The following is a 21530-nucleotide window of genomic DNA, read 5'->3' as shown; positions in this document are numbered from 1 at the left end:
TTTAGATAAGATATATAGACAAGTTACTTGTTATAGTTAGTTTTTCATCTCGGATCCGCTTTAAGGAAACCACAGCTATTACTCAAGTCCCCAGACAGCCCTGTGAAGCTGCTGCTCCCGCAAGTCACAGAGCTGTGCGCTGGGACTTACACAATCGTGACCAAGCTTTATTTGTTAATCACACTGCTGAAATATTTACTATCGTGGAACGGGAAGGCAAGCTCTCCTATGTCTGCAGCATGAAAGCAAATCTGTTAAAGTGGACCTGAACTCAGAACCTCCTCTCTGCTATACAAGATAAGCAACAGCATAATAACCTTTACACAAAAAAACATTTCTTTGTTACAGCTGATAGAAATCCTGCAATAAATCTCTGTCTACTTCCTGCTTTCATGGAAGCAAACATATGGTTAAAGGGACTCAGAGCTGAAACAAATAAAACGTTTTATACATACCTGGGGCTTCCTCCAGCCCCATCCGCACGGATCGCTCCCAGGCCACCGTCCTCCGCTGCCTGCAGCTTCAGTACCGGGTCCCGTCACGTAGAGGGCACACTTCTCTGGTGTAGACTGGCCCGACTAGCTGAAATGACGGGACCCGGTTCCCGAACCTGCAGACAGCGGAGGACATCGGTGTGGGAGCGATCTGAGCGGATGGGGCTGGAGGAAGCCCCAGGTATGTATAAAACTTTCTAATATTTTCAGCTCTGGTACACTTTAACCTCCTGTGCATTCAAAAGGCCTTATCCACCATCTCTGCCGTGGCAGTGAGGTGACACAGGGGAGAGATCAGATTACAACTTGTGATTAGTCACAGATGAGGGTGCATCAGACAGGCTAAACTCTCTAAATACATACAGGGTGCATTTCTCTATGTATTTCTTCAGTCCTGTGCAAAAGTTCAGGTCCACTTACCTATGGAGAGGGGAGGCTCTGGATCCTATTGTCTCCTCTTAGTCTCCTCATTTCGTAGCTGTGCCCTGGTGAAGTTACTCTGCCTCCAGGAGCCAGAGTACTCCGGAAGGCCCCGTACTGTGCATGTGCGAGAGTGCTGTCTCTCAAGCTCGCGCATGCGCAGTACAGAGCCGCCTGTCTTTGGGAGCACTTGGGGACGCAAGTGCTCGCAAAGCCTTCCGAAGGCCTACAAAGGCCTCATTCGAGCAGTTGGTTGAATACATGTAACGGAGGTGACAGCACTGCAACAAGGGAACCCAGAGGGGACAGGGAAGGCTCTATAGGAACCAGCGCCTTCCCTCTCCATAGGTAAGTATAAGATTTTTTTTCTCCACTTCAGACACTCCTTTAACTGATTATGGACCACAACTTGACCGTACTGTGATCACTGTGATTGGCTCACAGTGATCACTTGGTAAGGAGCTCAGATCTGCACATGAGCTTCTTTTATCCTCTTCTAGAATTACCTCCTCACATACAACTGTACAAGACTTCTCACGTGCCTCACCCCTCCTCTGGAATGCCTTTTCACAGCAAATCCGCCACTCTCCCACCTTTGAAATCTTTAAACGCTCCCTTAAAACTCACCATTTCCGACAATCATATACTCTATCTTAGACCATGCACCCTTCAACCTCGTGTCTAGTTTTACTCCTTACTAGATAACCTAATCACGCACTGCCTGTATATATACTGTATACTTCCCCACCTCGTTTCTCCCCCATTCCTTTAGATTGTAAGCTCACAAGGGCAGGGCTCGCTCTCCCTTGTGTCCCAGAATATTATTCATTTCATAGCTTGCTCTGTTACACATTTTATTCATCATGTTACATCTGGCATTGTAACCACCAGCTCTGTATTTTGTACCAGTGTCCATATTTGATGTATATCATTGTCTGTATCATTATGTATCCCTTGTTTGTTTTCCTACTTTGTACAGCGCCACAGAATATGTTGGCGCTTTATAAATAAATAATAATAATAATAATACACAGCAGTAAAACAAATGCGTTTTTGAACACTCACTGCTTCTTTGATCTCACAAGTGAAAACATGGATGTGGAAGTCATCAGAGTCCAGCTCCCTGGAGGTGAAGGCGAAGCAGTCACATTCCGGCGTTCCGTCTCGCCCCCGGACGCAGAACAACACCTTATAAATGGGGAATGAGTAGATTTCTGTATTCTTAGACTGGTCCATTATTCTAAAACAAAAAAAGGAAGATAAAATCAGTGACCCTCCCACACTACAGCATGGTATCCCCCGCCTACGCCTCTCTCCATAGAACAGAACACGCTACACTAGTTGTGTGTTTGTACAGCCATGGCGCCCACAGACGTCACCTGAAACGATCATTACAATCATGCTAGGTGATACATAGGGGCATACAAAAGAACTGGCGCAGGATACAGCCGGTATATGGCTGATCCTGCTGCTGCACAAGTCCCGACGGCGTTAATTACTATTCCCCCTCCAGGTCCACGTGGATGGTGGGGAATTATGTAATTTGGCTTTCAGCAATTGCTGGCGGCCGAATTACAGTGATTTAAAGCAGTAGGATCAGCCATACTATGCCAGGGAAAAAACACATATATAGTATAAGTAGATAAATACTTGATCTACTTACATAACATGTATTGTACTGTCCACGTTTTGATTTCAGTGAATGTTATATAGTAAACTAGCCAACCCGCGTCGTAGCATACGCCGCATCTATCTATCTAATAGAGTACGTGCCTCAACCTTGAAGCAAGAAGAAGTAGGCTTTCCATGAGAAAATGTATGCGTGCTCAAACACCAAGTTTAACCCTAGCAAGTCTGGCTTTGCAAATCTGGCCTAATTGGCTATTCATGAGGCAATGCTCATGCAAATATGCATTTGCTTTCGCATGCCAAACTATGCAGGGTCAAAAAACCAATACTGTAAAGTGCTCTCTCGCTGCCTGGGAACCACAGCGGCACCCCGGAGTGGGAGGCTGGGTGGCGCAGCCGCCCCCCCCCCCCCCCCCCCAAGCGTGGCCAGCGCTGGGGAGAGCCTAATATTAAAAACAGCCACTTACCTTAACGTCCATTGGGTTCTGCTACATGCGCATTAATTTTCTCATGGAAAGCATTTTGTGCAGTTTGTATCCTTTGAAGGCAGGTGGTGGATGGCTTGCTCCGGTGGTGTGAACCCTGGAGTGAGTGCGCCTGTCCTCCCCCCCCCCCCCCCCCTCTGGAGTGCTGTATGTGAGCCAGCCCTGAGCTCTAAAGCTCGGAGTGACCCATGCTTCTCTCCTTTCTCATGTGGTGCCCCCAAATTAATGCGCATGTAGCAGAACGCAATGGACGTTAAAGTAAGTGCCTGTTTTTAATATTGGGAGGTGGGTGCAGACGGCTCTCCCCGGCGCTGGCCACACTTGGGGGGGGTCGTCCACGCCACCCAGCCTCCCCCTCCGGGGTGCCGCTGTGGTTTCCAGGCAGTGAGAGAGCCTGGGACCCTGCGGTCCCCCCAGTTGTATAAAAAGGGGGCATTGGGAATCCTCCCCGTGGCGCTCCTGGAGGCCTGGAGCACACCAAAAACTGCTAGCAGATCCGCAAAATGCTAGCAGATTTTGAAACGCTTTTTCTTATTTTTCCGTAGCATTTCACCTAGCATTTTGCGGTTTTGTTAAGCGTTTTTGGTGTAGTAGATTTCATATATTGTTAAAGTAAAGCTGTTACTGAACAGCTTCTGTAACAAAAACGCCTGCAAAACCGCTCTGAACTGCCGTTTTTCAGAGCGGTTTGCGGTTTTCCTATACTTTACATTGGAGGCAGAAACGCCTCCGCAATCCAAAAAATGCCTCACCTCGGGAGTATGCGTTTCAGCAAAACGCCTCCCGCTCTGGTGTGCACCAGCCCATTGAAATACATTACCCAAGCGTATCCGAAGCCGCAAGTGGATCGCAAAACGCTGCCGAACCTCTCTGGTGTGCACTAAGCCGGATAGTGCTAATGTAGCATGTAGCAGGGTGACTGCTTTGTGGTATTGGTTTGCGCATGCATTTGCATGAGCATTGCCTCATGAATAGCCAATTAGGCCAGATTTGCAATGTCAGACTTGCTAGGGTAAGGCCTCTTTTCCATGGACTGTGAATAGGCAGTGAAATGGCTCTCAAACTCTCACAACTGCTCGCTGCTGCCTGGTAACTGCTCGCTGCTGCCTGGTAACTGCTCGCTGCTGCCTGGTAACTGCTCGCTGCTGCCTGGTAACTGCTCGCTGCTGCCTGGTAACTGCTCGCTGCTGCCTGGTAACTGCTCGCTGCTGCCTGGTAACTGCTCGCTGCTGCCTGGTAACTGCTCGCTGCTGCCTGGTAACTGCTCGCTGCTGCCTGGTAACTGCTCGCTGCTGCCTGGTAACTGCTCGCTGCTGCCTGGTAACTGCTCGCTGCTGCCTGGTAACTGCTCGCTGCTGCCTGGTAACTGCTCGCTGCTGCCTGGTAACTGCTCGCTGCTGCCTGGTAACTGCTCGCTGCTGCCTGGTAACTGCTCGCTGCTGCCTGGTAACTGCTCGCTGCTGCCTGGTAACTGCTCGCTGCTGCCTGGTAACTGCTCGCTGCTGCCTGGTAACTGCTCGCTGCTGCCTGGTAACTGCTCGCTGCTGCCTGGTAACTGCTCGCTGCTGCCTGGTAACTGCTCGCTGCTGCCTGGTAACTGCTCGCTGCTGCCTGGTAACTGCTCGCTGCTGCCTGGTAACTGCTCGCTGCTGCCTGGTAACTGCTTGCTGCTGTCTGGTAACTGCTTGTTGCTGCCTGGTATCTGCTCACTGCTGCCTGGTAACTGCTCGCTGCTGCCTGGTAACTGCTTGTTGCTGCCTGGTAACTGCTTGTTGCTGCCTGGTATCTGCTCACTGCTGCCTGGTAACTGCTTGCTGCTGCCTGGTAACTGCTTGCTGCTGCCTGGTAACTGCTTGTTGCTGCCTGGTATCTGCTGACTGCTGACTGATAACTGCTTGCTGCTGCCTGGTAACTGCTTGTTGCTGCCTGGTAACTGCTTGCTGAGCACACAGCTCAACAGTCCGTGGAAAAGAGGCCTTAAACTTGGTGTTTGAGCATGCATACATTTTCTCATGCAAAGTACTTCTTCTTCTTGTTTGAAGGTTGAGGCACTTAGTCTATTATATATATAGATAGAAAGATAGATGATGAGAATTCTGTTCCTGGTGGGGGCCATGTCTTTTGCCCACAGTTTAGGCTAACTCGTTATGTCATTTCTGCCCTTTACTTTTTTTCTTGTGTCCTCCAATCGCTGAGTCACCTCAGCCTTGCTTGTAAACACAAGTGAGCAGGGGATTAGGTTTCAGATAAGCAGCTGGCAGGGAAATAAAGGGAAGAGGAGGAATATAGTATAGATAAAAAGAACCCCCAGCATGCAATTCTTTGGCACCGACTACTAAAGGGCCAGTGCTCCTAAGGTATATGATAACTCCAAATCATAACAGCAGAAAAAGTTTTGCAAGTTTTGAATGCAGGATTAGCATCTTTATCACTTAATACACTCAGACCAGTTGCTGTTGAAATTTGATTTTTATGGTGACAATCCCGCTTTAAAAGCAACTTCAGCTCCGTCTTCAGAAGTTACTGAGTGTGCGCCGTTATAGCCGTAATACCTATTACGGTCTATGGTGGCGCTGGCTGAGCCCAAATCTCCTGCACTGTTACTACAGCGCTCGACATAGGGCGCTTTTTACACCGGCCATGTTTTGATATAATTTTCGAATTGCATGTGATTTGATGATCGCATAGGCACCGCGATTCACATTGTAATCCTGCCTGTATTCTACTGGTGCAATTCTATTTTTTGGACAAACTCAGGCCCAGCACAGAGGATCCTAAAGGACAAGGATCACTTCATGCGGCACTGTCCCTAATATCATGCAATCAGGGACACTGAATTTACAAAGGACCACTATAGCGAAAAATTGTAAAAATTAACCACTTAACGACCGCCTAACGCCGATAGGCGTCGGCAGGTCGAAGTGGTGTTTCCATGATTCGAGCGGCCGTTCCATGTCAGTTCACGGAGGGTGACTCCGTGAACAGTCTGCGAGCCACCGATCGCGGCTCGCAAGCTAAATGTAAACACGCGGGGAAGAAATCCCCACTGTTTACAACATACGGCGCTGCTGCTGCGCAGCGCCGTAAAGGAGATTGGCGACCCCCGGCCTATCCTAGGCGGCGCAGGATGGATCTTCGTCCTGTGCCGCCCACAGCAAGGAGGGGAGGGAGGGAAGGTGAGGGAGAGCGAAAATCGCTGCGGAGGGGGGCTTTGATGAGCCCCCCCCCCCTTTCTCCTAGTGGGGAAAAAAAGGGGGGGGGGAGTTTGGTTGCCCTGCGTGGTTCCTGATCTGTGCTGTGGGCTGAAGAGCCCACGCAGCACAGATCTGCACATAATGGCCTGGTCCTTAAGTGGTTAAAATAAATAAAAACACATAAATAAAAAGTACATTTCTCCCAGAGTAAAATATGTTATAAATTGCTTTTCTCCTATGTTGCTGTCATTTACAGTAGATAGTAGAAATCTGGCAGAACTGACAGATTTTGGCCTAGTCCATCTCCTCATGGGGGATTCTCTTTAATTTCAAAAGCACTTCGTGAATGGCATTTGCTCCATTCAACTGCCAGAATGGTGTGCAAGCAGTTAGGGCAGGGGGCCCCTTGCATCTTTGTAGATCTTTTCAAGGGAGGGCTCTTGTAAGGAAGAAATGAATTACTGAGAATCCCCCATGAAGAGATGTACTAGTCAAAAATCTGTAAGTTCCATCAAATTCCTACTAACTATTGTAAGTGACAGCAACAGAGCAGAGAAGTAATTTATTGCTCATTTTATTCTGAAAGAAACACTCTTATTTATATATGTTTACACTTATTTAAAATATCACAGTTTGTTGTGATATTGGTCTTGGGATTAGCTAAGCATACATATGAATTGCCCGCCGGGAAATTTGGGCGTAGGATACAGCCGGTATATGGCTTATCCTGCTACTGCACAAGTTCCCGGCGGTGTTAAATACTATTCCCCCTCTAGGTCCACGTGGATAGTGGGGAATAATGTAAATCGGCTGACGGCACCGAAGTCCAGAGGAGCACACTGGTGACAGTGTTTCTAGTTGAAACATTGGCCGTATGAGACAGGGTGCAGCAACAATCCACAAGACCCCTCTGCAAAATTAGCATGGGCCCCCTCCTGGGTTCCAAACCCAACCAACACCCCCCTTACTTTCCCTGGTGGCTGGTAAAAGACACCCACACACCTACCCCCCTAAAACCATCTCCCCACATAGCACCGCTGAGTAGTGTAATATTTACCTGCTCCAACACTGTGTCCTGTCACTTCTGTTATTCCCAGCAGCTGCACGCTCTGTGCCTCTAAAGCTCCTTCTCCCGATCACGTGACATACCTCAGGAGCCAGAGGTATGCAACATAGAGTGTGTCTGGCTGTCAGGAAGATTATAGGAGACCTGAGGCAGCCGGTAAATATTAAGCTGCTCCACTGCGCTACTTTGTTCAAACAATGGTAAAACTTAACAAAAAATTTGCCCGTGACTTAGACTATGCTTTGGATTTTGGCCCCTTACATGATTGAGGTTGACACCCCTGGTGCTGTAGCCTATAATGTACAGCTGTCCTTGTAGAGTAATGTGGTGCCAGACTACTCACCGGACTGACCCCTCAGGGATATTGGGGACATATAGCGTGACAGTGGCGACGGGCGTACAGCTGGCTCTCATGGAGGCCATAGCTCGCATGGCCTCTGTCTCACTGCGCGGCGCTGAAACCTTCATGCGGCCCAAATAAGACAGCTTGTGAAAGGAGACGCTGTCCTCTTCTGGGGGGTTCGTTGACGTGCTGCCATTCTGCGCCGGGACCTCTGAAACAACATAATAGGTCTGTCTGTTAAACAAACATCAGGCTTGTCGTATTGTCCCAAAATCAGCTACACACAAAAGTAGCTCTTCATCCAATTTGTACCCTGTCCTCCAATTATCTGTAAATACACCCATGGTTTTGCATGTTTTTGGTTATTGCGTTATCACCCCCTTATAAGCACTATGCAGGCCAGTTTCTAGGATAAACTGCTCGAGAATATTATTTGCAATGCTGTATTTAGCCCCCCAGTATAGGTGCCCCAGTATAGGTTAGCCAGGTATAGGTGCCCCAGTATAGGTCAGCTAGGTATAGGTGCCCCAGTATAGGTTAGCCAGGTGTAGGTGCCCCAGTATAGGTTAGCCAGGTATAGGTGCCCCAGTATAGGTTAGCCAGGTATTATGTTCCAGTATAGGTTAGCCAGCCATAGGTGCCCCCGTATAGGTTAGCCAGGTATAGGTGCCCCAGTATAGGTTAGCAAGGTATAGGTGCCCCAGTATAGGTTAGCCAGGTATAGGTGCCCCAGTATAGGTTAGCCAATTATAGGTGCCCCAGTATAGGTTAGCCAGGTATAGGTGCCCCAGTATAGGTTAGCCAGGTATAGGTGCCCCAGTATAGGTTAGCCAGGTATAGGTGCCCCAGTATAGGTTAGCCAGGTATAGGTGCCCCAGTATAGGATAGCCAGTAATTGGTGCCCCAGCATAGGTTAGTCAGGTATAGGTGTCCCCCCTCCCCCAGCTTTGGCAGTCTGGGGGATTACAGAGATGGAGGGGGGGAGTAGCGGACAGACATGGACTCCGCTGTCGGTGGGGAGGCCCCAACTCAAACCCCCCATTGCAAAAAAGTCAAGGCAGCAGGAGGAAGCAGTCGTAGTATAATCTCACCTTCTGGGCGCCATGCAAGGATCACATGCTGCCGGGCTGCTCTGTCTCCAGCGCCGCTCGCTAATCAGGAAGTAGTGGGCAGTGCTGAAGACACAGCATCCCGGCGGCACATGATCCTTCCATGGTGCCTGGATGGTGAGTCTGTACTACAACTGCTTCCTGCCGCTGCCATAAATCTTTTACAAAGAAGGAGGGGCCTGAGGAGAGGGAGGGAGGAGTTGGCCCCCATCACCGTGGCTGAGTCCCTGTGTGCCTGCTCCCCCCTCCATCACTGCACCCTGGGCGGATAGCCACCTCGCCCGGCTGGCACTGAGTAACTTGTTATGGAGCAGTATTAGCCTTCACATAGAGCAAACAGAGCTCACAGTGTGGGAATCTGTTAGTCCCGGCGTCTGTTTTGCATACACACTATTGAATTATGCATGTTTCTAGTTGGTCACTTTTTTACTTTCCCCCTCCCCTCCCAACTCCTCCCCTCCCCTTATGCAGACATGAGGAGAACATACAAACTCTGTGCAGATAGTGCCCTGGCGAGAGTGCTACCCATTGCGTCACTGTGCTGCCTCTATATCACTTATCCCATCGTGCACTAAATAATATGCCAGCTGGGCTACAAAATAAGCACTGGGAAATGTCTATTCCATGTAAGCTAGCAAGGGCAGGGGCATGGGCGCAACTAGGCTGCATGTGAAAATAAGGAAGGGTGAAACATTAAAAAATTGTAATGTTTACCTAATTTTCCCCAGGTAAAGTTTTCTAGCTGGGAGCCTTGTTGCATTGTGGGAAATAATGGCTGCTTCCAACTGCCAAAAAAGCAGTATTACCCTCAGGCAGGGATCACACTTGACTGTTTTCGTGTGCTTTTTCTGCACAGAAAATCGGAGAACTCATGTTAATCAATGGGCTAGTCCACACTTAATATGTTTCCCGCCCGTAGAAAAAAAACTGGCATTCTGCACATTTTGTCAGTTTTCTCTATCAATTACATCAGCTGCTGTGAAAAAACGCACACGTTTTCCCGCATAGAAACACACTTGGTGTGCAGAAAAAGTACGCAGAAAATGCGCACAGAAACCTGAAAGACAAGTGTGTTCCCTGCCCCATACATGCATATATGCAGGTCATCACCTTTACTACTGGCAGACATGAAAAAAACAGAGAGCATCCACTGCCATCTATAACTGCACCCACTAACATTGCAATATGCTAAAAGGTTGCTTTTTTTTTTTTTTAAACAACCTTTTAGCATATTGCAATGTTAGTGGGTGTGGTTATAGATGGCAGTGGGTGCTCTCTGTTTTTTTTCATGTCTGCCAGCAGTAAAGATGATGACCTGCAGGCTGAGTGTGGATCAAACAACATGAACAAATTACATGGCAAATATCAATCATTTCTTGATCTCGCCTCTATTTTTTTATTTCTCACTTTGCAATGCATTGGTTTAATATTTTCCCCTTTTTGCTTCCTCTTTAGGGGTAAAAGCCCAGGAATGTGAGTGGGTTACACACAAGCGGACTGACCTGTATTGTTGGGGTCCAGGATCAGAGTGAGGGGGGGATTTCTGGCGCTGAACGTACTGGACGTTTCACTCATTTCAGCATTACTGTCATCGGTGGCCGGGCTCATGTTCTGCTTCTTTTCTGAATCTCTGAGAATTTCCTCCATCGCTTTTTCCAGCTGTTCATCTCCATTTGACATTATCTGGACACAAAAGTGACAATCGCCAAAGTCAGCAACTGAAAACTCACTGCACACTGTATAGAATACATAGGCCTTTACTTACCAGGCCTTGCAAGAGGCTTGTACAGAAGGCAGCAACACAGAAGCAATGGTGGCTCCCTGTGCTGACTAAGCTGTGAATATCTGTACATCAGGGCTCTTCGCATAACCTCATTAAAGGGAACCCAAGGTGCGAGACTGAGGCTGACATTTGCAGTATTTCCTTTTAAAGGACAACTATCAAAGTTAACTAAAATACTAAATGTCACATATATTTCCAATAATCACTAGCAAATAGCAATACAAAGGCTTTTTTTCATCTTTTCATGGAGGCACAGAGGAGATCGCAGATCAATATCTACAATTCACAAACAAGTAGCTATGACTGACATCCTTCTCCTCTGATGAGCTCTCCTCTGCATACAATTAAACTCCTGCATAATTAATTCTAAAGGTAGCCATACACTGGTCGATTTGCCATCAGATTCGACCAACTGACAGATCCCTCTCTGATCGAATCTGATCAGAGAGGGATCGTATGGCTGCCTTTACTGCAAACAGATTGTGAAGCGATTTCAGCCTGAAACCGTTCACAATCTGTTGTGGTGGTGGTGGTGCTGCCGCTCCCCCCGCCCGCATGCCCGCATACATTACCTGCTCCGCCGGCACGACTCCAGTCCCCAGGTCTCCGCTCTGGTCTCCAGGTCCAGCATGCTTTACTTCTTCCTGCCCGGCAGGAAGTTTAAACAGTAGAGCGCCCTCTACTGTTTAAACTTCCTGCCGGGCAGGAGGAACTGAAGCATGCCGGACCAGAGACCAGCGCGGACACGGAGCAGCGGTGACCGGGGGTAGTCGCGCCGGCGGAGCAGGTAATGTATGCGGGCTCTATTGCGTCGGTCGTCGGGCACTCGAACGCCGCTAGCGACGCGCTCCTTACCTGCGGGCGATCGATGGTAATTTTCCGCACGGAGCTATCGACGGGATCGGACGAAATGGATCGAAATTCGGCGTGTAACGCAAACGATTGCAAGCAGATTCGATCCCAGTGATCGAATCTGCTGTCGAAACGGCGGCAAATCGGGCCAGTGTATGGCCAGCTTAAAGATTCCATCCTCACATCTAAAATACATCACAGAATTACTTTACAGACAGAAATCAGCTGATCTAATCTCTGTCAGAAAAAGTGGGCGTGGTTACTCCTTGTTTGCCTTTGTGAGTTGTGTAATTACTGAATGTTAGACCAGATCTAAAACTTTACACCAAACCATCAGTAGACTAAAAGCCATCTGTAGACCAGTCTAAACTGCTTAGTGAATTAAGGCCTATATGTAATACAGTGTTCTCCCTAGTTTTTTTTTTTCCAGCTGGGTGGCATGAAAAAAATTGCCAGGTGGAGCAAGATGAAAAACTGCAGGGGCGTTTCTCTACGCAACTCTGCTTACAACATAGGAGAAGGTGAGCCGATGACAGACGGGTGCTCACCAAAACTAGTCGGGTGGAGAACCCGGCTAAAAGAGTCTGGGGAGAACACTGTGATAATACTTCCCCAGAATACAGTTCAAAAGAGCATTACATCCACTGTCTGCACGGCATGCATGATATGAGAATCTTAAAGTAAACCCGACGTGAATATACACTGATGAGATAAATATTTGTATCAATCCTCCTAATCATAAAAATTTAATTTTAGATATTTCATGGTGTTATTTTATGTTGAAACATTTACAAAGTATTTTATTGTCTCAGCTCAATAGCAGTCTCTCAAGAGACACAGAGCTAAAATATATTAACTATTGACTTTTTTTTATCTATCCCCTGCAGTCAGAAGCTGTTCTCTGCCAGGAAAGGTTTTATGGTTGCAATTCATTATCAGTGAGGGTTACGCTATAATCTGACCAAAGAGAAACCGCAATTTACATGCCTGAAGATTAAAGTGGACCTGAACTCTTGCACAGGACACAAGGAAAACAGAGAGAAATGCACACGGTGTGTTTTTAGAGAGAAGCGCCTGTCTAATTCCCCCTCATCTGTAAGTAATCACAAGTGTAATTTGAGATCTCAGCTGTGTCAGCACAGAAATTCGACAGCCCTCGGCAGACACAGCTAATATGTAAACATGGGATGTCAACCCTTTGTCTGCTTCCATGAAAGCAGGAAGTAGACACACAGAAGATTTATTGCAGGAGTTCTGTAAGCTGTAACAAAGAAATGTTTTTCTCTAAAGGTTATTATGCTGTTGCTTATCTTTTAGCGCAGAGAGGAAGTTCTGAGTTCAGGTCCACTTTAACTCTTTCAGTTAGTAAAAGAGCTGCAGGGTACAGGCCACTCATGGTTGGGAAAGGTAAAATCCTTGCAGCAAAGAGCACTACGGGCGGATAGCGAATCAGACCTTGAGCTGCGGCTTGTCCTCCAGATTTGAAGAGCTGTCAACCAAGACAAAGTCGTCACTGTTTAGTGTTGATGCCGAATCGGTCGGAACGGTGGAATTCTGGAGGGAAGACTTGTCATCCATCGCTCTTCTGTGGCTCCACCATGGAAACCCAACAGCTGATCATCTGCTTGGAGAAAATACACTTATTAGACTGGTTTTCAATCTTCTAGCATTTTCAACATGTTGAAGGTTGCATTACTTTAGAATATTTGACTTTATGTAATGGGTGAAAAGTTGCAACTACCGGTAACTAGAACAATACGGAGGCCACCATCTTCATTTTCCTTTAGAAATTTCAGTTTCTGTGGTTGTCATGACAGTCTATTTCGTTCAATAGTATCTAAGTCGCACCTGAAACAAGCATGAAGTGCTTTGTGATCTGTATGATGATCAGCAGGGCAGCCAGGCAACTGGTATTGTATAAAAGAAAATAAATATGGCAGCCTCCCTATAACTCTCACTTGAAGTTCCCTTTAGGCTGGATTTACACCGCACCGCAGAAATGAGACTTCATATGACCTTGCGCCCTGGTGTTGCGTCAGGGTCATATGCAAAAGAGCCATTGAGCTCCACGACTTTCAAAGTTGCAAAGAGCTCTGTCTTCTGAAGCTTATTATCTCAAGTGTCTCTAATGCTGTCAATACACGGGTCGTTTTTTTCCGATCGATTTTCCGCTCGATCGATTTTGCAGCTCGATCCTCCACTCAATTCTGTTATCTTTCGCTCGTTTTTCTTATCTTTTTCCATTCACCTCTATCAGAAATGCTGTGAATACACGGGTCGTTTTTTTCCGATCGATTTTCCGCTCGATCGATTTTGCAGCTCGATCCTCCACTCAATTCTGTTATCTTACACTCGTTTTTCTTATCTTTTTCCATTCACCTCTATCAGAAATCGAGTGGTAAAACGATCGAACGGGAGATCGGACATGTCGGAAATGATCTACCTAATCATCTGTGTGTCGCAAAAACGACCCATGTATTTTCAGCATAACTATACTGTTTTTTTCCTGCAGAGGACAGTTAAAAAGTTCACTGGCCTGCTCAGTAAAATCATTCAGAATGCTGAGTAGTGTGTAAACGGCAAATATTAGAGAATGATGCAATGTTATAAAAAAAAAAAAAAGGAAAACACAAATATGAGAATATTTTCTTTGATACTAATGTTCTAGTAATTATCCGTACTACACAACCAATTCATTATATCATAATTTTATTTTTTTCGCTTCAGTATCTCTTAAAATGTGTCCAGGGATGGAGCTGCCTTGATTAAGTTTGGCAAGGCATTCCAAGGGTAGGGGCAGCATGACAGAAAGCTCTGGCTCCAAAGGATTTTAGTTGGTCTCTGGGGGTGGTTAAGTTATTGGATCCTTCTGATTTGAGGTAACACCACCACCAACAAAACAACATTACAAAACCTGAAAAATAGTACGAGTGGATAATATTGGTAATCTATTTTATTGGTTACTCCCAGCACCAAATGAAAGCGGGTCCAGAATGATGCATACCCAGTGTTCCCACTAACAGAATGATGCATACCCAGTGTTCCCACTAACAGAATGATGCATACCCAGTGTTCCCACTAACAGAATGATGCATACCCAGTGTTCCCACTAACAGAATGATGCATACCCAGTATTCCCACTAACAGAATGATGCATACCCAGTGTTCCCACTAACAGAATGATGCATACCCAGTGTTCCCACTAACAGAATGATGCATACCCAGTATTCCCACTAACAGAATGATGCATACCCAGTGTTCCCACTAACAGAATGATGCATACCCAGTGTTCCCACTAACAGAATGATGCATACCCAGTGTTCCCACTAACAGAATGATGCATACCCAGTATTCCCACTAACAGAATGATGCATACCCAGTGTTCCCACTAACAGAATGATGCATACCCAGTATTCCCACTAACAGAATGATGCATACCCAGTGTTCCCACTAACAGAATGATGCATACCCAGTGTTCCCACTAACAGAATGATGCATACCCAGTGTTCCCACTAACAGAATGATGCATACCCAGTGTTCCCACTAACAGAATGATGCATACCCAGTGTTCCCACTAACAGAATGATGCATACCCAGTGTTCCCACTAACAGAATGATGCATACCCAGTGTTCCCACTAACAGATTGATGCATACCCAGTGTTCCCACTAACAGAATGATGCATACCCAGTGTTCCCACTAACAGAATGATGCATACCCAGTGTTCCCACTAACAGAATGATGCATACCCAGTGTTCCCACTAACAGAATGATGCATACCCAGTGTTCCCACTAACAGAATGATGCATACCCAGTGTTCCCACTAACAGAATGATGCATACCCAGTGTTCCCACTAACAGAATGATGCATACCCAGTGTTCCCACTAACAGAATGATGCATACCCAGTGTTCCCACTAACAGAATGATGCATACCCAGTGTTCCCACTAACAGAATGATGCATACCCAGTGTTCCCACTAACAGAATGATGCATACCCAGTATTCCCACTAACAGAATGATGCATACCCAGTGTTCCCACTAACAGAATCATGCATACCCAGTATTCCCACTAACAGAATGATGCATACCCAGTGTTCCCACTAACAGAATGATGCATAACCAGTATTCCCACTAACAGAATGATGCATACCCAGTGTCCCCACTAACAGAATGATGCATACCCAGTGTTCCCACTAACAGAATGATGCATACCCAGTATTCCCACTAACAGAATGATGCATACCCAGTGTTCCCCAGCATCTTTGCACACAGTCTTGGAGAGATTATCGATAGTATCAGATCATTTATGAAAGTATTGCTAAAATCTACAGCAGACACACTGCAGAAGGGCGGACACACAGGTAGCCAATGCCTCTCATCACTCCTTTATACTTCCTTTAATACGGAAATATGAACTTCAACATGAACTGGGCCTGTTCTGCATGTCGAAACATTAAATATCAATAAAATGCTTTATTACAGTAGTTAACACTATGCCCTGCTTAATGGGTAACTTAGCTAATTACCTCTCAAGCCCTGTGAGTCATGCAGCTCTGAGCACAGTTTTGGCCAAGAGACAATTGTACTTATAGTTCAGTGTGCTTAAAATAAGGCTTTTGTTTAAAGGAGCAATATACCTGTATTAGTGAGTGATTATGCTTTTATTCGAGGCCCGTACACATGGCTGACTTTAAAACAAAAACGTAAACAAGGACTGAACTTCATCCCAATCAGTAGCTGATACCCCCTTTTCCTATGACAAATACTTTCCTTTTCTCAAACGGATCATCGGGGGGGAGGGGGTCTGTCTGGCTGATATTGTGGTGAAACCCATCCCACAGTGTGATGTCAGGACCATGGTTCTGACATCACACTGTGGGAGCCTTGTTGCATTGTGGGAAATAACAGCTGCTAAAAAAGCTGCTAAAAAAGCAAGCAGCATCTCCTTCCACTGTTATCACCTGCCAGCAGTAAAAATGTCACCATGTGATAAATGTCAGACTGTAAATCAGGGAGAGGAAAGCTTTTACAATGGGCAAACGCTGACTAAATCATTTATACATAATTATTGTAAAAATGAAGCACTTTTTTATTATTTTCACTGGAGTTCCTCTTTAAAGGAAACCCGAAGGGAGAGACCTACGGAAGCTGCCACATTTATTTCCTTTTAAACAATACCAGTTTCCTGGCAGTCCTGCTGATCTTTCTGGTCAGTAGGGTCTAAGGGCTCATTTCCACTATCGTGAATTTGCATGCGTTTCCTGCATGCAGATTCGCTCAACCAATACAAGTGGATGGCGCCGTTTCCACTTGTCAGGAATTCTGTGCGGCTCGCTATGCAGAAAAAATCTGCACAGCAGAGCCGTCAGAATTCGCACGCCGCACACCCGCACGCGAATCGTCGGTCATGTAACTAGATAGGAAAGCCGCAAGCACTTGAGTCTTGCGGTTTTCCCGGCGTTTCCGCGTGCGATTTCGTTTAAAAACCCATGTCAATGCTTGTCGGCATTGACATGGTTAAAATCGAGTCATTAAAATCGCGAACGATTCCGCGTGAAAATCCGCAAACGTCAACGAATCTGCAACCGTATGCGGATTTGTTTGACGCGTTTTCCGCAAGCAAATCGCGCCGCACGAGTGGAAACGTACCATAAATCACACACCTGAATCAAGCATGCACCCAATCTTGTCAGATTTGTCATAGACATCTGATCTGCATGCTTGTTCGGGATCTATGGCATAAGGCCCGTTTCCACTATCGCGAATCTGCATGTGTTTTCTGCATGCAGATTCGCATAACCAATACAAGTGGATGGGCCTGTTTCCACTGTGCGGTTTTGTGTGCAGGAAAAATCTGCACGGCAGAGCCATCAGAATTCGCACACCGCAAGACAGTGTGTGATTCGCATACAATGTATTTAATAGGAAATTCGCATGCGTTTTTGCTATGCAAATTTTCCAAGCAAAATTGCGTACGTTTTAGCATAAAATCAAAGTAAAAGCACACAGGCACTGACATGGTTAAATTCCCATACTTACTAACATATGCAAAAATGTACACGAACTCGCGTTAAAATTCACGTACGCATGCGAATTTGTTTTAGCTTTTCTGCGACAAATTCGCACTGCACAAGTGGAAACGGGCCCTTAAAGTAATAGAGGCAGGGAATCAGCAGGACAGCCAGGCAATGTGCATTATTTAAAAGGAAATAAATATGGCAGCCTCCACATCCCTCTAACGTTGGGTTCCCTTTAAGTCGCCAGAAGCAGCCGGTAATGACTGCCTAAGTCGAGAATCACGAGTGTATACAGCAGCCCCGACCCCCAAACCGTGAGCAATTCACCCGGCGTATCTACTCATCCCCAGTGACACCAATCCCTCGCCCATACCTCCCATATTTTTAGGATAAGAAAGAGACACTTAAGCCACACCCCTGCCACACCCATAATCACGTCCCTGGCACACCCCTAGTCACGCATACCATAAAGATTTCATAAGGAAAAATACATATATTAACACAGATCTGTACATTAGTCCTGAAATATGGACAAATGAGGGAGAAAGAGGGACAGAGAGATTGGGTTCCCAAAGTGAGACTGCTTTCGCCCCCTCCCCCTCATAGCAGCACAGCACATCGTCAGCTACACAGTGTGTGCAGCCAGGCCCACCAATGTTGTGCAATGGGGTCAGGTCTTGATCCCCTACGGGCAAAAAAGGTAAAAGCTCATCTCTGCCAGTGTTTACATTACAAAAAAAAAACAGGAGCAGGCTGTACACCCATTTTGAGTTCTCCTGAGCATTGGCATCCCTACTAACAAACAGTCATTCCAACGGCAACTAATCCAAGTCTGTGTACCATTATCTACAGAGGTGCAGGTTCACACTGCAATGTACTGATGTGTTGCCTAGAGCCAGCCTGAGGGCTGACACACTCCTCTGTGTTTGATTTCCTCACTGTAACAACATTCAGGGACCGCAGCCAACACGGTTCATCTAACAAAGATTTCTAAGCAAACACTTCCTCTTCAGACAGCAACTGTAAAATCACTGCAACAAAACTGAAAGCTGTAAACCTGACACTTCTTTTCCACATAGCATGACAACTGCAGGCGGGCCGAGAAACTGCCAGCCATGCATACTGGAGACATTCCCTTACCCTGTCACAGCTCTAAACACAGTGCGAGGGCAGAGAAACTCTACAACCCTCTCATCAGTGCTCTGCAAGACTTAAAGAACCACTGTTGCGAAAATCATACAATTTAAAATATATTTAAACATATACATATAAGAAGTACGTTTCTTCCAGAGCGAAATGAGCCATAAATTACTTTTCTCCTATGTTGCTGTCACTTACAGCAAGTAGTAGAAATCTGACAGAACCAACAGATTTTGGACTAGCCCATCTCCGGTTCTCAGGGTTTTCTTTATTTTCAAAAGCACTTCGTGAATGGCAGTTGCCAACTGCCAAAAAAAAGTGTACGGTGAACAGGGAGGCTGGCTTGCATCATTCTTTTTCAGGGAGTGTCAGGGAGTGTATTTATGAAGAATAAAGGCCAAGATAAGAATCCCCTATGGAGAAATGGACTAGCCCAAAACCTGTTGGTAATGTCAGATTTCTACTACCTACTGCATACCTAATACATAATGTACGTCTCATTTTACTCTGGAAGAAACACAATTCGGGTGGTATTGCAGGGTCAAGCTGTACAGACGTGTCACTGGCCTGCAGGCTAGTGACTTGCTCTGTTGCTTTACTGGCACACAGCATGTGAGTGATGTCATGCAGCCTTGAGGGCTCGTTCACACTAAGGGCGTTTTTGACTTTTTTTCAAGTGCAGGCGGTTTTCAAAATCACCCACAAAATGCTTGTGCAATGAATGTCTATGAGAAGGTTCATATCCGCGCGTTGCGTCCGCTTTGCGGTCCACAAAGCGCTGCCTGTGCCACTTTTGGGGCGTTTTTGCTATAATGGGAGGTATAGGAAAAACGCAAAACGCTGACAAAATCGCTTTGTGCAGCGTTTGCATTCGCATTTTAAGAATAAATACACTGTGTTTATTCTTGTCTGGGTCAGAGTTCACTTCCTGACTTACGTCAGGGAGAGAATGAAAAAAAACGCTATGGAAAAGTGCTTAGAAAAGCAATTTTAACAAAAACGCAGCAAGCAGTGGAGCGCCGTGAGGCGCGGGAGAAAAAAAAAAAGGGGTGCACAAAAGCTTGCGTTTTCGTTTTTAGACGTGAACAAGGCCTGAAGGAGAACATACATCGTCTGATTATCAGTTTGACCAAGAGACAGATCTCTCTCTGATCAAATCTGATGGGAGAGAGATCTGTCGGCTGCGCATGCACCATAGGCCGATTCCCTATCAATTTCTGCATGAAATCTCTAGGGAATGGGCCTTGTGACATAGCCTTGACAGCCTGGCGCTGCCTCCCCCCATCCCCAGCGTAAAATGCCCCCTGGTGACCCGTGCAGTATACATTACAGTGATCTCCCCAGAAATGTTTTCCAGCCGGGAGGGATGAAAAAGTAGCCGGGTGGGGCGAGATAAGAGAATGCAGGTCCGGTGCTTCTGTGCGCAACTCTGCTTACAGCAGAGGAAGAGGAGAGCCGATGACAGCCGGGTGCTCACCAAAACTAGCCGGGTGGAGCACCTGGCTAAAAGAGCCTGGGGAGAACACTGTGTCCGCCGCTGGCTCTGTCCAAGCACCCCACATGGTTGCCACAGTACACAAGTCCCACATTGCGCCGGCAAGCAGTAGAGCACGTGTATATGGATGGAGCACAGAGCCAGCGGCGGACACCGACACGTAAACTATACTGCACGGGGCACCATGGGGGTTACGTTTTACATTAGGAGGGACAGTGCCTGGGGCGGGGAGGTGACGGACGCCGTGTCATAAGGCCAATTCCCAAGAGATTTGATGCTGAATTTCTTCAGTAATCGGCCAGCGATGTATGGGCAGCTGACAGATATCTCTCCAATCAGAGAGAGATCTGCGTCTTAGTCGATCTGCCCATACATTGTCTTATGTATGGGCACTTTAAAGCGGACCTGAACTCAGAACTTCCTCTCTGCTCTATAAGATACGCAACAGCATAATAATTTTTAAGGAAAAACATTTCTTTGTTACAGCTGATACAAATCCTGCAATAAATCTGCAGTGTTTTTACTTCCTGCTTTCACAGAAGCAGACATTGTTAACATCCTGTGTTTATCAATTAGATCTCTGCTATGACACAGCTGAGGGATCAAATTACAACTTGTGCTTAGTTACAGATGAGGGGGAATTAGACGGTCTCTAAATGCATAGAAAGTGCATTTTTATATGTTTTCCTTCGATCCTGTGCAAGAGTTCAGGTCCATTTTAAGGGCTCCTTCACACCTAGGGCGTTTTGCGGGTTTTTTGAGCGCTGGCGATTTAAAAAAACGCCCTATCAATCGCTAGTGGAATGAATTCTTATGGGATAGTTCATATCTGAGCATTTTGTCAGCTTTCTGCTCAGCGAAGAGATGTATGTACCATTTTTAGAGCGATTTTCAGGGGCGTAACTATGAACTACCAGGGACCCCTGCAGAATTTCTGACGACCCCCCCCCCTCTTCAGGCCCGTTCAGGGCCGTTTTGGGGGGCTGGAGGTATCGCAGCATGAGGGGAAAGCCATGGCCACCCATTGGCGGGGAGGGGGTCGGTCCCCCCCCTCACCTCGGGCTCTCCCCTCTGCGCTCCCCTCCAGCATCAGTCAGTGTCTGTGCAGGCGGCGGGCAGCGGCAGATACACATACATTCCTGCGTTCCACCACAAATATTCCTCGCTCTTGTTTCTGACGCTACTTCCTGTATAAACAAAAAAGACACTGACTGACACAGACATTAGAGCGGGGAACATCCGCGGTGGAACGCAGGAAGGAATGTGTTCCTGCCCGCTGCCTGCGTCAGGAAGTAAAAAACAGGGCTGTGGAGTCGGAGTTGGAGCAATTTGGGGTACCTGGCGTCGGAGTCGGTGGTTTCATAAACTGAGGAGCAGGAGTCGCGCGATTTTTGTACCAAATCCACAACCCTGGTAAGAATTAGACTAAGGAGTCGGAGCAATTTTGGGAACCTGGAGTCGGAGGTTTCCTAAACTGAGGAATCGGAGTTGGAGTCGGCTGA

The 21530-nt window shown here is 46.7% G+C and overlaps 1 protein-coding gene across 1 annotated transcript in view; it reads right to left on the bottom strand.

Moving 5' to 3' along the window:
- The window catches only part of RABGAP1L (RAB GTPase activating protein 1 like), a 482080-nt gene that overhangs the window by 423072 nt on the left and 37478 nt on the right, over window positions 1-21530 (bottom strand). Inside the window, exons 2-5 of the mRNA XM_068239095.1 lie at window positions 12831-12996; window positions 10243-10423; window positions 7632-7842; window positions 1980-2154 (exon numbers count right to left, since the gene is read on the bottom strand). Of these exons, the coding sequence (XP_068095196.1) occupies window positions 1980-2154; window positions 7632-7842; window positions 10243-10423; window positions 12831-12953 (690 nt within the window). The 5' untranslated portion in view covers window positions 12954-12996. The remainder of the gene's footprint in view (window positions 1-1979; window positions 2155-7631; window positions 7843-10242; window positions 10424-12830; window positions 12997-21530) is intronic.

The sequence above is a fragment of the Hyperolius riggenbachi genome, chromosome 6 (genome assembly GCF_040937935.1).
Source record: "Hyperolius riggenbachi isolate aHypRig1 chromosome 6, aHypRig1.pri, whole genome shotgun sequence".
NCBI classification, from domain to species: Eukaryota; Metazoa; Chordata; class Amphibia; order Anura; family Hyperoliidae; genus Hyperolius; species Hyperolius riggenbachi.
This window is presented reverse-complemented; position numbering and strand designations above follow the sequence as displayed.